Consider the following 16066-nt stretch of genomic DNA (forward strand, 5'->3'; position numbering starts at 1 on the left):
AATATAATATATGTTTATAAATAATTTTATTTCCCTAAAATTTAACATTTTAATGGTTCAATTTTAATAAAATAATATTTAAAGGTAGGTATGTTTATTTTTGAAAGACTATAATTTTCTTTTACTTACTAACTTATTGATGAAAATTCCATTATAATTACATTTAAATGGATTTCTCTATAAGCTGGTTTCACTTTGTACATATATTCATATTATTTATCGGTACTTAATGTTAATAAGTAATTTGCAATGAATACTCATTAATGAATTTATATTAAATACCTATATATATTATATATAATATATTTTAATTTTTAATCCTTGAGCTTTTATTTGAATTAACATCAGCAGAGGAATAATTTACAATATATTATTCAGATTTATGTTGTACAGTACTATGTTCACAATTTGTTATGCATAGGTACTGCGTTTTTTGTGCAATTGTTTTTCTTTATTTTCTAAAATACTTCTTAATTTAGTTTATATGTTTTTATTATTTAATAAGTTGTGATTTTTTATTATTATTAAAGAATTGTAGTAAAAGCTAGAAACAGTGTATCAAAACATTCTAAGCTGATAAAAAAAAGAAACATTTTGAATTTCGACAATACAACAATGATTATAAACTTTAACATGATAGGTTAATATTAATTTAACAATATAATATTGTTGTATACTGTTCTGTGATATTATGAGAGTGAAAGCCCAACGTATCAAACCATAGGTAGATAAATAAGTAAAAAATTAAACAGATATTATCTATATCTGTGATCAAACATTACATTTTTTAGATTTTATTTATGAGTGATAAGACCTATTTAATAGTAATTGTTAATTGATAAGAATGTAAAATATATCATGTTTTAAATTCCAGAATCTTCTAGTGTTCTATAAAAGGTTTCTTTCTTGGCGTACTTCCAAGTATTTAATAAGTTATAAAAAGCTCATGCATTTGATTTTTACCTTATTACCTGAACAAATCGTGTTTAATCAGTACGTTTAAAGTCTATAATTTAAAATGTCGGGAGATGTTGCTAAAGATTCAAATCTTTTGAAAGAAGAAGGCAATACAGCATTTAAAAGTGGGAACTGGTTATTAGCTTTGCAATGTTACACTTCTGCGTTGGATCTGCTGAAAGAAAACACTCGGGATAAATCAATTTTGTACAAAAACCGTGCTGCTGTGTACAACAAGTTGGGTGAGTTTGAAAATGCAATCCGTGATTGTAGTGCATCATTGGACATAGTAGCAAATGATCCTAAAGCATTATTCCGTCGTTGTTGTGCTTACGAACAGCTTGGAAAATATGAAGAAGCCTACATAGATGGTAAGCAATGTTTGTCGTCTGATCCCACTAATAAAGAAATACAGCCTGTTTTGTCAAGATTACATCCAATTGTACAAGAGAAAGTGAGAGAAAATGCTCAATTATCTAATAAAATTGAAAGCATGTTCAAATATGCTTTTAAAATTGAAGAGAATTTAGAAAAGCGTACTACAGCTATTAAAAATTTATTGGTTTTATCTAAAGAATCAAGTAGTGGAAGTGTTGGTTTGTTAAAATTTGGTATTGTAAACAAAATTAAAAGTCTCTTAAAGAATGAACAAAATACTGAAGTACGAATAAACGCCTTAAGAATAGTTGGCCAACTGTGCAAAAATGATGAGACTCGTACCAAGCAAGTTTTAGTTGAACTTGGTGTTCCTTGGTTTATAGACGCGTTAAATACTGAAAATCAAAATGAAATAAATGGTGTTACATTTATTATACAAGAAGCATTAAATAGTTTAACAGGCATGTCTAACACATTGGATAGTTCACCAAATGAAGAAAAATGTGCAAAGAACTCTAAAGAAATAGATGCTATTCTAACTTGCTTAGTCTGTTCCGTGGACCGACATTCTATAAATAAGTTTGCAAGAGATTCCATTATAGAAATATTAACAAGAAATGTTCATTTTAACAATATAAATTGGGCTGAACGTTTAATTGATATGAAAGGATTACAGAGATTGTTGGAAGTAGCTGCTGAACTAACTGAAATCAGATATGAATCCAAAATGGAAATTACTGAATATTCGCATACTAACGTTTCAGTCTGCTTATCAAAAATTTATGACAACATGACCTGTGATAAATCTAGAGAGAAGTATGTGAGTGCGGTTGACGAGTTCCTGAAGAGAATGCTATTAGATCCAGATATAGAATCCAAAGTCCGAGCTATATCAACTATAACCGTATTACTTATGGGCCCAATAGATGTTGGAAATTCAATTATATCGAGAGATGGTATGTTTTGAATATTTAACTAATGAATTTTACAGTGTATGTTAATGTACCTATTTCAAGTATTAATATTTTCTTTTTCTTTGTAGGCATAATTGAAATGATTCTTACAATGGCAACAACAAATGATAAAGTACAGCAAAAAATTGCATGTGAGTGTATTATTGCTGCTACATCAAAGAAAAGTAAGATTACACCAATTGTAAAACAAGGTACTCAAATACTTAAAAATTTGTACAAGAGTGGTGATGACGACATACGTATTCGTGCATTGGTTGGCTTATGTAAACTTGGTAGTAGTGGTGGAAGTGATGCTTCTATCCGTCCATTCTCAGAAGGCTCTACTCTTAAATTAGCTGAAGCTTGCCGTAGATTTTTAATACATCCAGATACCAATCCAGATACTAAAAGATGGGCTGTAGAAGGGTTATCTTATTTAACATTAGATGCAGAAGTTAAAGAAAAGCTAGTTGAAGATCAAGCAGCATTGGTAGCCATTATGGGATTAGCTAAATCAGAGAAAACATCAGCAATGTATGCTCTAGTATCAATATTTGTTAATTTGTGTAATGCATATGAAAAACAAGAGATTATTCCAGAAATGATTGAACTTGCAAAATTCTCTAAATGTCATGTACCCGAAGACCATGAATTAGATGATGTTGATTTTGTCAATAAAAGAATTACATTGTTATGTAAACATGGTGTAATCACAGTCCTTGTACAACTATCCAAAACAGAAAGTTTAAACATCAAAGAACTTATTTCAAGGTTGTTCAACGCTATTTGTGTCCTACCAGAAATCAGAGGTGAAGTCGCTAAATTAGGTGGTATAAAATCTCTTTTGGAACTTGCTCATTCAGGTACACCCAAAGGCAAAAGACAAGCTTCTCAAGCTCTAGCTAGAATAGGAATTTCCATCAATCCAGAAGTCTCGTTCAAAGAACAACGTTGCCTAGAATCTGTTCGACCATTCCTAAGTTTATTGCATCCGGATTGTACAGCATTAGAAAACTTTGAAGCAATGATGGCACTTTGTAACATGGCGTCTGTGAATGAAAGAGTACGAAAAAAAATATTAGATACTGGTGGTCTACCGCTTATTGAGAGTTATTTATTTGAAGAACACCAAATGCTTAGGAGAGCATCTGCCCAATGTTTTACTAATCTTATGATGTCTCAAGACGTCATAAAGATAATTGAGGGTGAAAATGACAAATTAAAAATGTTGTTTCTATTATCTGAAGAAGAGGATGAAGATACATCATTAGCTGCTGCTGGTGCAGTTGCAATTGCTGTGTCAAATAGTACAAAATGTTGTCAAAAATTAATGAAGCTTAACAATTGGGAAGAATCTTTGAAGGCTTTATTAGCACATCCTAATAATGCAATGCAGCATAGAGCTTTGGTGATTGCACATAGTTTAATAGGTACAGACAAAGAAATTGCTGAAAAAATTTTTGCCACTGACATAATGGAAGTATTAATGGCACTTTCAATAATGGAAGACGAGAAGAAAAAAGAGATTAGAGAAATGGCCAATAAATGTTTGAAACTAGCAGAAAGTTTAAAACTTATAAAAAAAGCTGATTTTGAAGAAGAATGAACTGTTGAATTAGATTACATACCTCTTCAATATCATTATATTTTTAACTAATAAATATTTATAAAATTTAAAAAACTATACTGTATTTATATTAAGAACAAACCTCAGTAGTGTTATGACAATGATCAATTGTTGTCCCTACTATCATGGAGTATACAGAGGCCCTGAGTGTAACATAATTATCTAACACATTTAAAAGTAATTTTAATGTAAAATTATCTCCATGATACACTGTGTTTAGTAGATTATTACTTATTATTTAAAAATTAATATTTAATTATTATTGATTATAATATAGTTTTATTACTTTTATTTATACTTTGTCATTTAATGTAACATTATTTTTGTGGAAAAAATTGTGAATTGAATTTTTCATTTGAAAGTGTATAATACATTTTTTTATATTATAAATTGTAATATTTCAATTTAGACATTTGATTATTTCAAGTATAACTAACTTGAATTAAATAATATTAACAGGGTATTCAACAAGTATAGTTTTTATATATTATGTTGAATTTTAAAGAAAAGTATTATTTTGTTTATCTTTAAGCTTTATTCTCTGTGTCTTCTAGTCATACAAACTTCTTATACATTGTTTTATACTTAACATTTATTTTAAAAATTGTTTATGAATGTAATATTAACATGATATTATTTTATAATATTAACTTGAATTTATTTTATAATATTAACATGAATTTATTTTAATTATAGAAAATTTTTTTGATATTTAAAATATTGAATTTGATTTTTTTAATAAATAATTCTAACACTTATTAATTATTGATAAGTATTTTATTTTAATTAATATTATTACCTATATTAATAGACAATACAGTAAGTTGTCCTGATTCTATAGACACTAGACAGTACTTGAAGTCTTGAAATGTAAACAATTATTCATTATTAACAATTTTAACAATATTTATTATTATTTTCTGTTTAGCGCACCAATTGTTAATATTTTAAGTTGAAAGTTTGGGATTTCATAAATTAAACTAATGATATAATTTTACATGTAATAGATTAAAGGCCGGTTTCGCCAGTGGTGTATCCAGAATGACTTTATGGGGGTGGTTACAGGAATATAAATATATCTACAACATAATATTATTAAATAGATATAAATCTTAATTATTAAAGATAACATTAAAAAAAAAGCCCAATGGGGTGGTTTGAACCCCCAAAATCGCCCCCGTGAATACGCCACTGCGTTTCACCACTAAGAGTTAAAGGGCAAGTTATCGAAACTCTGAGTTAGCGCAAAAATGTAACTTCACGACCTAGAGTTAGGTAAGTAATAATTTCAAGTTAATGAAAATCTTTACTCCCAGATTTTAACCCTCGATATAAATGGTTTACTTTTTACTTTCGACTTCCATAAATCTGTGAACAATATCTATCATCTATTCATCTAAGTAACTACGGAAGTCAATAAGTACCTGTTAAAGGTAAATGATATATACTATATAAAAATACCGCCTAGGTCTTGGTATAATTATACCATTTTGTTTATTTTTAGATCTTAAAGTTTAGAAGATATGATCATTAAAATTTTTAAAATAAGCAAATAAAGTGAAAGTTTTGGCCCGCCACGTATCCTACAATTAATATGTTACCTACATCAATTGTTAATAAATTAACGATTAAAATTATACGGGTAGATGCTCGTATTTTATAATTGTATAGTGTACAGGTATGTGAAATGTGAATAATGTGATGTGTTATATAATACGAATCACAAAATAGTCGTGGTTGTGGTATAGAGATAAAACATTAAATGCATAAAATAAATGTATTATAGAAAAAATTGGAACACAATAAGTAACACATTTTGCGCATTAGTGATTATTAACTACATACACAATAAATATAAAATGAAAATATTTTATTCATCCTAATTTTATAATACCTACTTTAGTTATTAGTTGTAATGAACTATGAAAATAATCAAAAACCCAATATATTAGGTACCTATATACATAAGACAAACCTATTTTTAGTGATTTTAGGGTGATCAATATAAGATTAAATTAGATGATTTAAAATTGTCGGTATAAGACTACTTTACCGGGCGAACTTATTTTTTCAATTTTTTTTTTTTTTGAAAAGGGGTGTTTAACGAGTTAAGAACGATGGTGCTAAAATAAATTGGCGGAAATCATTAGTTTTTAAGTAATTACGACTAATAATTATTACTGTATATCGTATATATGTTAAATACCTCAGTAATTACTTGATTTGGAGATTTTTTGCAATTATTTTGACTGTTTTGAATTATAAAAGTAGTACCCTAAAATGTATTTTAACCCAATGCCTACTTGAGGTGGCGTTACATAGCAAGTCGTTAGTCGAGGGATATTTTCGATTTGTGCGGAGCGGAGCTACGGCGCCGAGGAGCGTAGTGACGGATGCCGAAACACACGCAGTCAAATTTTATGCATTTTACATTTTTACATTTTTTTAAATGCATCTTAACCCAATGCAAAACAATATGTTTAGTGTTTATCATCTGCTTTTTGGTTTAGTAGCATTTAAATTCTATAATGCTTCTATGATGACAGGCCGAAGTTTAAAGATATTAATATAATAAAAAAAAATGCGTATACATATATACATTATTATTAAGAGAGGAATAGTCTGGTATTTTTATGGGAGGGCTAAACAAAAAAAAAATTAATAAACACTTTTAATAATACTTTTTTAACTCAAATATTCTATTATACAACTAATAACAAGAAATATATTAATTAAATAATTAAAATGTGTAAAAAATTTCTATTATATATTTAAGTATTTTAAAACAATATAAAAAATACAGCTAATAGGGGGCTATAGCCCCTAAACCAATCTTGGCTACGACACTGATGATCATTATTAATATAAATATTTGCATACAAATATTGATTATGATTTATGAGTTATGCTTATGACATAACTCATAAGGTGTATTGACATAAGGTATATTGATAGTAATTTGATACTCTTTTCTATGCCTTGAACATATCCATATTCATTATCACGGTCTTCTAAGATTTATTTATTTATTTTTTTGGGTTATCAAATAATCAAAATATTGTTATCCGCGTTATCATTATATGTATAAAAAAAAAAACAGAAACATTTAGATTTCTGAATAGTGAATTACAGATTTGTTTTTAATCGTGTTAATTGTAAACCAAGATTTTCTAATTATTTGAATTGTTAAAATTATAAATCATAATATATAATATATCAATAATTAATAACTATGCATACTTTTCCTTAAGTGCTATTGTAATATTAAAATTAAAAAATAATTTTGTAAGTATCTAGCTAATTATTATATAATATAATAACAATACTATAGATTTACAAAAAAATAGGCATGTTAAGATTTTTTTATCTTGGTGTTCCTATATTATTTTTGTTTTTTAATTTTTGCATACTCCATTTAAAAATACCGCTGCTGGTATAGTCACTTTTGGGTTCTGATTGTTCAGCTGCCCAATAGTTACTGATTTTTCTAAAGACTCCGGCCTTTGGTTTTGCTGTTGTTGTTGTAGTTGGAATTAGTTCATTGTCAGACTCTTGATCGACTAAATTAACTTCATCGTGATAAATAGTGTTTTGATCTGCCGAAACTGATTGTTCGATGTTTTCAACATGGCCTTTTTTATTATTACCCAATGATCCAAAACCAAAACTAGTACCCAAATATTTATCATAAATTTTGTTATGTACAATTTCTTGATCTTCTTTTCCATCGCCATTTTTTATTCTATAACCAGTCCCAAAATGAAATCCAATTCCAACATTTCCAGAAACACCAAATGAATTATGTAGTTCGGTAGAATGGTGGTTTATTGTAGATTGGATTTTAGTTCTAGGATAAAGAACTTTTTCTAATAGTGATTTCGGCATCCTATTTATTTCATTTTGTTCTGGTATAGTAGTTGCTAATATGTTAATAACTGTCGTTGTTATTAATATCTGTTAAGATATAAAATATACTACATTAATTATGTCAATAATTCAACAGTTTGTTGAGAAGATAATCACATGGTAAAAGTATGTCTTAAGCTATACTTATTTAATTGTTTTAAAAAAACATATATTTTTTAAATTTATTAAAATTCTTTGATTTCTATAATGTATTCTATATATTTTATTACTTTATTTATGTTTAATTGTAATATTGCTTGGAAAAAATATCTATTAACATTAATATATGCATTGTGTTAAAAAAAAAAAAAAATGTAGTATTATTATTAAATATTACTACTACATAAATTTATTTGTTTAACAAACTATTTATTACTAATACTTAATCTACATTTTTTTTTTTTTTTGACAATTATTGTCAATAATTATTGTTGTGTTATTTAAAATTAAAATTCCTTATTTTTCAATGTATTTTATCAATAGTATATTGTTTTTTTATAATATTTGTATTTATTATTTTTGAATTACAGACACATAATACTATACAATAACAGCATAATGTCTATAAAATATCTGTAGGTTCTGTTCTCTGTTATTGGTAATTAAGATTTTTTTATTTACGTTTTCAAAACGTATACCTAATATGTATATTTGAATCATATGTTCAGAAAAAACAGAATCTAAAAACTAGAACAGAATTTATTTTTTTTTTAAAGTAATTTAAAAGGAAATGTATTACCTATTTTATCATTTAGTTTTATAAATATATACTTTAAAAAAAAAATTTTAATTTTCACATAACTTTTTATAAAAAATTAATTATAATCTAAAGATTTTTAAATATGTACATTTTGTGAAAAAACAGGACTGGTATCATTTTTATAAATCATAATATTTTATTGTTTTTATAATGGATTATGGCTATAATTTTAAATTTTATTTAGATTAAAAATAATTAAAGATTTATTATTTATACTCACTAAATAAACTAATAAGATCAATCCCATTTTCAATTTTTGTACAAACGAAGATATCTGTTTTGGAAAAAAACTACTGTTAGGATGATGTAGAACTACTGAACCGTATTTTCGTATAGACTATTATTAAAAAAAAGTATTAGAATATTTGAATTAAATATACATTATACACTTTCTCTATCCCTCATCGTGGTATTCTGAATGTGGGCTTTTAAAAAGTTGTATGTTATAGTTAATCAATGAATTAAGATGTATATAATTAAAACCTAATTTGAAATGTGTACAAACTATAAATATATATTCCATTTGCATTTTAGACTTTAAATTTATAAAAACGACTAATTGAGTATAGATTAGTTAATGACTATTTATTATCACTTAAAAATTAATTAGTGATTAATGACCCTAAATGTGTTATTATTTAAAATAATAATTTATTTTCAGTTAATATACCTATTTGTTATTGAAACAGAAAATTTTAACTCTTTTAGTATATCTTTAAACTATTAATTTTAAATAATATTAAATAATATCAAAACATTTAAACATTTTAGGATACTAAAAATTAGTGTTTTAAGTGTAATTTTTTTATAGTTTTAATCAAAGTATTACATTTCATAAAATGTTTCATTATTAATATAGACATACAATTAATAATTTATTATAAAATGAATTACAAAATCAAATCAACAATATTTAATTTTTTTATTGGCATTTTAATTTATGTAATAATAATGATTACATTTTTGAAATAAACTATATTATTATAATATTAGATAATGTAATTATATTATGACGTTTATTTATAAATAATTTAAAATAAGTCAATTTTTTATTTCAGATACAACGTTCCAAACAATGACAAATCAATCTGATGAAAAATCTGACATAGAAACAGTTGAAGAAGTTGAACCAAAACTTAAATATGTACGCCTTACTAATGATGTTCAAACTATTTTAACTAAAGACGGTGTTAGTTATCTTGCTGCTCACCCCAAGTTTTTATGTATTGGTACTAATTGGGGTTCTATTCATTTATTGGATTTTGAAGGTAACATTGTAAATAACCGACAACTACGACCACACACAGTAGCAGTTAATCAAATAAGTATAGACAGTCGTGGTGAATTCATTGCTACTTGTTCAGATGATGGTAATGTATTTGTTTATGGTCTTTATACAACAGAAGATTCTCAGGAGGTCTCATTAGGCCGTTGTGTTAAATCTGTCGCAATAGATCCTTTATATCACAAATCTGGCAATTATCGGCGTTTCATCACTGGAGATGATCGTCTTATGCTTCACGAGCGAACTTTTCTTGGACGTACAAAATCTGTGCTTTTGTGTGACGTTGAAGGAGTTGTGCATAATATGAGGTGGCATAATCGTTTTGTTGCATGGGCTTCGAATATAGGTCTCAGAGTATATGATATAATTTCTCGATGTTCACTAGGCCTCATTAAATGGGATAAAAGAAACAACATAATACCTAGTACTTACAGATGTAACTTGACGTGGAAAGATAGTGGAACATTACTTGTTGGTTGGGTTGACACAGTAAGAATTTGTGGTGTTAAACGTCGACTACAAAGACTTAAGGACGTTCCTGAGTACATAGTAGAACCACTGTCAATGTTTCGTATAGATTACTTTATTTCTGGGATAGGGCCACTTAATCATAATCAATTAGTAATATTATGCTATTCAAAAGAAAAAGATGAAAATGAAAAAGCAATGAGGCCACAATTATATGTAGTTGAAGCAAAAGAATCAAAATATGTTGAATTGTGTACTGATAATTTGTCTTTACGCGATTTTAAAGATTTTAGTTGCAACGATTATGCCCTTGAAAGTTTAGTCGTGGAAAATCTATTCGTTATAGTTAGTCCAAAAGATATCGTAGTGGCAAATCCATGCGATGCAGACGACAGAATAGAATGGCTTATTGAACATAACAAATACGCCGAGGCAATGGAAATAGTAAATTCTAAAAATATAGTGTTAAATCGAAATTCCCGAATATCTGTAGGCAAAAAGTTTTTAGACCATTTATTGTTCGTTGAAGAATATGTAAAGGCTGGACAGTTGACTGCCGAACTTTTTGGAAATGATAAAAAACTTTGGCAAGAAGAAATATTTAAATTTGCACAAGTACATCAACTTCGTCAAGTAAGTGCTTACATACCAAGAGGTGAAGTAACTCTAGATCCTCATATTTATGAAATGGTGTTATACGAGTATTTGAAACTGGAACCTGAAGGATTTTTAAAAATCGTAAAACAATGGTCATCATCACTGTACAATGTGTCTGCTGTTACGAATGCGCTAATTGAACATTTAATAGTGAACTCAAGTTCAGAATTGTTAGAAGCCTTGGCTATTCTATATACTCATTCCGGAAAGTTTGATAAAGCGTTAGGAGCATACTTAAAGCTAAACCACAAGGGTATATTCCAATTGATTACCAAACAAAATCTGTACCCACTAATACACGACATGATTGAAGATCTAATGCAGTTGGACTGTGAACAGATGATCAAGATACTTTTGGAGAAGGACACCGTGCCCATCGACATAGCCGTGGCAAAATTACAGGACAATAGGCTCTACCTGTACATGTATTTAGATGCCCTAGAAAAGAAAGATACGAGGATGTTGGCCAGACGAAATTTGCACAAGGACTTGGTGTCGCTGTATGCAACATTTGCACGGGATAAGTTGTTGCCGCTACTGAAGCGGAGCAACAACTATTCTATCGCATTGGCATTGGATGAATGCAAGCGGCTCGAATACTATCCTGAAATGGTGTATTTGCTGGGTCGAATGGGCAACACCAAGGACGCGCTGAACCTAGTCATGTCTCAACTGCAGGACATCGAGCAAGCCATTGAGTTCTGCAAAGACCAAAACGACGTTGACCTGTGGCATGACCTGATCGGCTTGTCTTTGGACCAGCCGAATTTCCTCAAAGTACTATTGCGAAAGATTGGTACATACGTAGACCCGCGAATTCTGATCCGCCGGATAGGAAAGCGCACGCAGATACCGGGCCTAAAGGACGCGCTTGTCAAGATGATGACCGACTACAATCTTCAAGTGTCCGTGGAAGAGGGATGTACAAAAATTGTCGTGTCCGATTGCTTCGACCTGCACGAACGGCTGTACAACATTCGGAGGAAAGGGTGTGGTGTAGATGAGCAGCATTTGTGCAACGCTTGCCAAAAATGCATCGTTGGCCAGGATACTGTGGGAAACGTATTAATATTCTGCTGTCAACATGTGTTCCATGAGCAGTGCATACCCGCAGACGGATTAGAGACAGCGTGCATAATTTGCACGGACAGTCGGACGAAACAGACGGCGTTCCAGTGAGTATCTACATATATACGGAATACGTGAGTTTATCGTTTTGTGGTATGATCTTTCGTTCGAAACTGCGGCGTGTATTTTACTTATTATACTAGTAACGTGAGATCTGTACATGTGCTCTTATTCAATTATTTTATTGTACGCTTGTGTACTCCGTGGCTACTTATGTATGGTTGATAAGTTCGATGGATTTTATAATTATTGTTATACCTATTACCTATGTATGAAGATGATTTATTTTTTTTTCCAAAATATTATTACTAATTAAAATGTTTATATTACCATCATTAATATTCGTTATTATACTTTCAATAAACTAAACGTGGGTTTTGAAATATATACACTCAAAAACCAAAAATATTATACAACAACATCATATTGTTTTTTTTTTTATATATATATTAATAACGTTATATAATTTTGTGCGCTTGAACCACGGATAAAAAAATTGAAACATATCACCTATCACGACGCGACTACACTAGTCAGATTGGCCAAAAGTAGTTGGCAAGGTCAGCCACACTTCTATATTGAAGTTCATGTATTAGGAGAGGTAGTGAGCGTGTTTGGTTGTATATTACTGCTGACTGGCCAATAGTAAACAATTCAGTGTTTGCCGAGGCCTCGTGGCAGTCGGAAAGTGATTTCTAAGTACCCGGACCGTACAATTATTAGTACACATTAGATTTATGATACTGTATATGTATTTTATTTTTAACATCTTGAGTTTCGATAATATTTTATTTATCAATATTCTTCGAAAGCTTTGAGTCGCTGTATTGAAAGTATTACATTCGTTGTTCAATTTCATTATAGGTAAGTTTGACTAATATTATTATTAAAACTTAATTGTTAACTTAGGAAGATGTACGTTTGTTTATTATTAATAATACATTTTAAAATATTTTGCTTAGAATTTCAATATAATTTATAAAACTAAAGGAAGTATCATGTATGTATTATCTATGTTACATAAATGTAAAGAGTTGAATTGCATATTTATAATGAGATGTTAACCATAGCCTATAGATATTTTTAATAAGAATTTAGGTGTTAAAAACAAAAAAATTTTAACTCGTATTAATGTATTTTAAAGATCAGGAAAAATTAAATAGAAAGCAGTTATGATAGTAATATATTATCTAAACATAGTAAAAAAAGTGTTATTAGTAATTTTTAATTCTTAAAATAATTTCCATGGCGTATTTATATAAAATATAATTCAGTTAAAAAATTAAAATTAACAGATTTTAATTGTTATTATTTTCTAATATACGTAAGTGTAGACACGTATATTGTGTATACATATCGCTTAAGGAAAATACACTTATTTATAATTTAGTTTTTGAGCGCAAGTGTTCATGTTTGTGATCTTATAATCTTTAAAACTTTTAAGAATACACATAAACATAATTAAAAAATAGTAAAATTATCAACTTTAAATAGATATCATAGTTTTTATTTTAAATCATGTTATATCTTGTATAAACTACTGTTGTATGGAGTTACACGATTTCTCCGGATTTATAATAACTAAAAACTTATAAACAAAATATGCGTGTATGAATTGAGTATAATTTACATTATTGCATGTTTATTGCTATACCAATATATATATATATAAATATACTAAGCACTATAAAAACAAATTAACTATGAGTAATGATAGTTCCACAATAATTAATTTACTCGTGATCCACGAACCACGATCAACATAATTTATTTATTTATTTATTCATATAATTATTAAATTATATGACTACTTTCTGTAAATTCCACATTTATTTATGTAGATATACATTAAAACAACAAGAATGAAATATGACTAAAATATTTACCTTATTATAAATAATTAATATAGGAGCATATTATTATAGTGTATCACCTGTATCAGACTGGAACTGGTGTCAAACCACAGTTTAATTCAAATCAAGGCTATGGTTTATTGGTAACTACATCGTAATATTTCATTTGTTAAAAATTTATAATTGTTAACATTTTATTTGTAATTCGAGAAATAAACATAGATTTAGAATCATCAAAATTAAAACCACTAATCAAAAATGAATAAAGAGTTAAAAACCACTGAAGTCAAGTAAATGAACTCATTAAAAAAAATATTTTTATATTAAAAATAAAACAAATTTCTTCTCGTATATAGATGGTGTGTTAGCGATACTAATGATATAGGTATCACTACATAGTATTGTTTGTATGCGTGTGTAACACGCGTATGTTATATTTTGTCTTTAGTCTTGGATTAGTTTTATAAGTATATTGTGTTACCAATTAATTTCTGATTAATGATTCAATAATACAAAGATACGTCATACCTAATATTAGTTAATTATATGAAGTTAAGACGAGATGTTTAGCAGTATTGTAGCAGGTAGTTACCTACTATAATAGTACAATATATATAAATATTAATATATTCATCAAATAGTTTATCTTGGTTTTTTTATCTTTACTTTGTAAATAATTAATAGGATTCTCCTGTTGTGTATACAATATAAAATACAATCAATTCGTATGGATGTTGAACTGAAAAGTTGCGTATTACTATTTACACTAATCCTAAAGGCCTAAATTATTGTGCACTTGTACCTAATAACATAAAAGCAAGAACATGATTATTGTCTAATGTCTATTATACCTTCTATAGACTTAAAATTATGTTTAATAGCCCATATATTATGATACATGTACTGTATTAAAATTTTCATACATTTTACGATTTAGCAATAAACTTTACACTATTGTAAAATTGAAATTTTCTTAAACGGTTATACCTACCAAACTTAAGTAACAGTGTTTATTTTAGACCTTCTATCTCGGGAGATATCTTAAAATTTCAAATCTAATTTCAAATTAATCTGATGCGACGTACAAAATACATTGATTACGAAATTTATTTAAATTTATTAGAAACTGGATTGCCCTACATTTCTTTGGATAATTGGATACATACTTAATTTTATCATCTTAGAGTAGTGTATATTATACTCTATAGCCTTACTATCCGCCATACCATTCTACTACCCACGGAACACCCGTAAACTACCTTCGTTTTCCCCATTTGTAAAATTTTTATTGATGTATATTCGTGGGTTAATTTCATAATACTTATATAATAAATTATGGTAACTTCTTAATACATGTTTAATTTTTATGTAAACAATTATTTGTATATTCAATTCAAACTATTTATATAATAATATATATAATATATAATGTAGTTGTTGACAAAATAATTTCGTCTATAACATTTACTTTGTATTTTTTAGCAACGATATATCATAAATTAATTTTTAATATTCATATCTCAGTGGTTATGTTTTTGTTGTACTGCCGCATTATATTATTCAAGTTGAATATCAATAACGTATAGACACGAAAAAACATCAGAAACAACAAGGGAATTGTCTTTTTTGTGAAACGACGCGGAGGTGTCGAGGTCGGCTCCATGACCTTTAGATAGCTATAGTAGTATTATACTTACTTGTATTTTATGGTATGTGTGTGTGTGTGTGTGTGTGTGTGTGTGTGTGTGTGTGTGTGTGTGTGTGTGTGTGTATGTGTGTGTGTGTGTGTGTGTGTGTGTGTGTGTGTGTGTGTGTGTGTGTACTATTCCATACGTTTTTATCTATTTGACTGTTGCATGTGTATGATATGATACTAAACCTTAAACCTTGAAATTATGTTGATATCGAAACCCGCTAACACATGGGTTAAAATACTTATATAGCATTATTATTGTGTCAAATAGCTTTATTTTTTTTTTAAGTTTTATAATATTTCAATAAATAACGTGTGAAACTTTATTTAAAAAAGTTATTTTTAAAATAACTATTTTTATTTATTTTTTATGAAGCAGATATTTTATAGTTACCTACTAT

The 16066-nt window shown here is 27.9% G+C and overlaps 4 protein-coding genes across 6 annotated transcripts in view; 3 read left to right on the forward strand and 1 right to left on the reverse strand.

The window, feature by feature from the left end:
* Positions 1 to 823: 823 nt before the first annotated feature.
* On the forward strand, positions 824 to 4677 carry LOC114119063 (protein unc-45 homolog A). Its single transcript, XM_027980524.2, has 2 exons — positions 824 to 2291; positions 2378 to 4677. The coding sequence occupies exons 1-2, from the start codon at positions 1019 to 1021 to the stop codon at positions 3892 to 3894; spliced, it is 2790 nt and encodes a 929-aa protein (XP_027836325.2). The 5' UTR covers positions 824 to 1018; the 3' UTR covers positions 3895 to 4677.
* Positions 4678 to 7051: 2374 nt separating this feature from the next.
* Positions 7052 to 12538, forward strand: LOC114119072 (vacuolar protein sorting-associated protein 41 homolog). Its single transcript, XM_027980536.2, has 2 exons — positions 7052 to 7200; positions 9640 to 12538. Exon 2 carries the CDS (start codon positions 9657 to 9659, stop codon positions 12168 to 12170), a length of 2514 nt encoding a protein of 837 aa, XP_027836337.1. The 5' UTR covers positions 7052 to 7200; positions 9640 to 9656; the 3' UTR covers positions 12171 to 12538.
* LOC114119075 (uncharacterized) lies at positions 7172 to 14190 on the reverse strand. Of its 2 annotated transcripts, XM_027980540.2 has the most exons (3): positions 14053 to 14156; positions 8802 to 8918; positions 7172 to 7869 (listed from the first exon to the last, which is right to left on the reverse strand). In XM_027980540.2, the coding sequence occupies exons 2-3, from the start codon at positions 8826 to 8828 to the stop codon at positions 7279 to 7281; spliced, it is 618 nt and encodes a 205-aa protein (XP_027836341.1). In that variant the 5' UTR covers positions 8829 to 8918; positions 14053 to 14156; the 3' UTR covers positions 7172 to 7278. The 2 variants fall into 2 exon arrangements, with proteins under 2 accessions (XP_027836341.1, XP_027836342.1); XM_027980541.2 differs by lacking the exon at positions 8802 to 8918 and having other exon boundaries at positions 14053 to 14190.
* LOC114119073 (calcium/calmodulin-dependent protein kinase kinase 1) overlaps positions 12755 to 16066 on the forward strand; it is a 50574-nt gene continuing 47262 nt past the window's right edge. Inside the window, exon 1 of one of the 2 annotated variants that reach the window (XM_027980539.2) lies at positions 12755 to 12983. The gene's annotated coding sequence lies outside the window, so the exon portion shown is untranslated. The remainder of the gene's footprint in view (positions 12984 to 16066) is intronic. The other variant, XM_027980537.2, reaches the window with a different exon arrangement.

Source organism: Aphis gossypii, chromosome 2 (assembly GCF_020184175.1).
Source record: "Aphis gossypii isolate Hap1 chromosome 2, ASM2018417v2, whole genome shotgun sequence".
Lineage (NCBI taxonomy): Eukaryota > Metazoa > Arthropoda > Insecta > Hemiptera > Aphididae > Aphis > Aphis gossypii.

Coding starts and splice junctions, on each gene's coding strand:
- LOC114119063 (XM_027980524.2), top strand. CDS start 1,019: ATGTCGGGAGATGTTGCTAAAGATTCAAATCTTTTGAAAGAAGAAGGC. Junction 2,292..2,377: donor TTCAATTATATCGAGAGATG/GTATGTTTTGAA, acceptor TTTTCTTTGTAG/GCATAATTGAAATGATTCTT.
- LOC114119075 (XM_027980540.2), bottom strand. CDS start 8,828: ATGGGATTGATCTTATTAGTTTATTTA. Junction 7,870..8,801: donor TGATCTTATTAGTTTATTTA/GTGAGTATAAAT, acceptor ATATCTTAACAG/ATATTAATAACAACGACAGT.
- LOC114119072 (XM_027980536.2), top strand. CDS start 9,657: ATGACAAATCAATCTGATGAAAAATCTGACATAGAAACAGTTGAAGAA.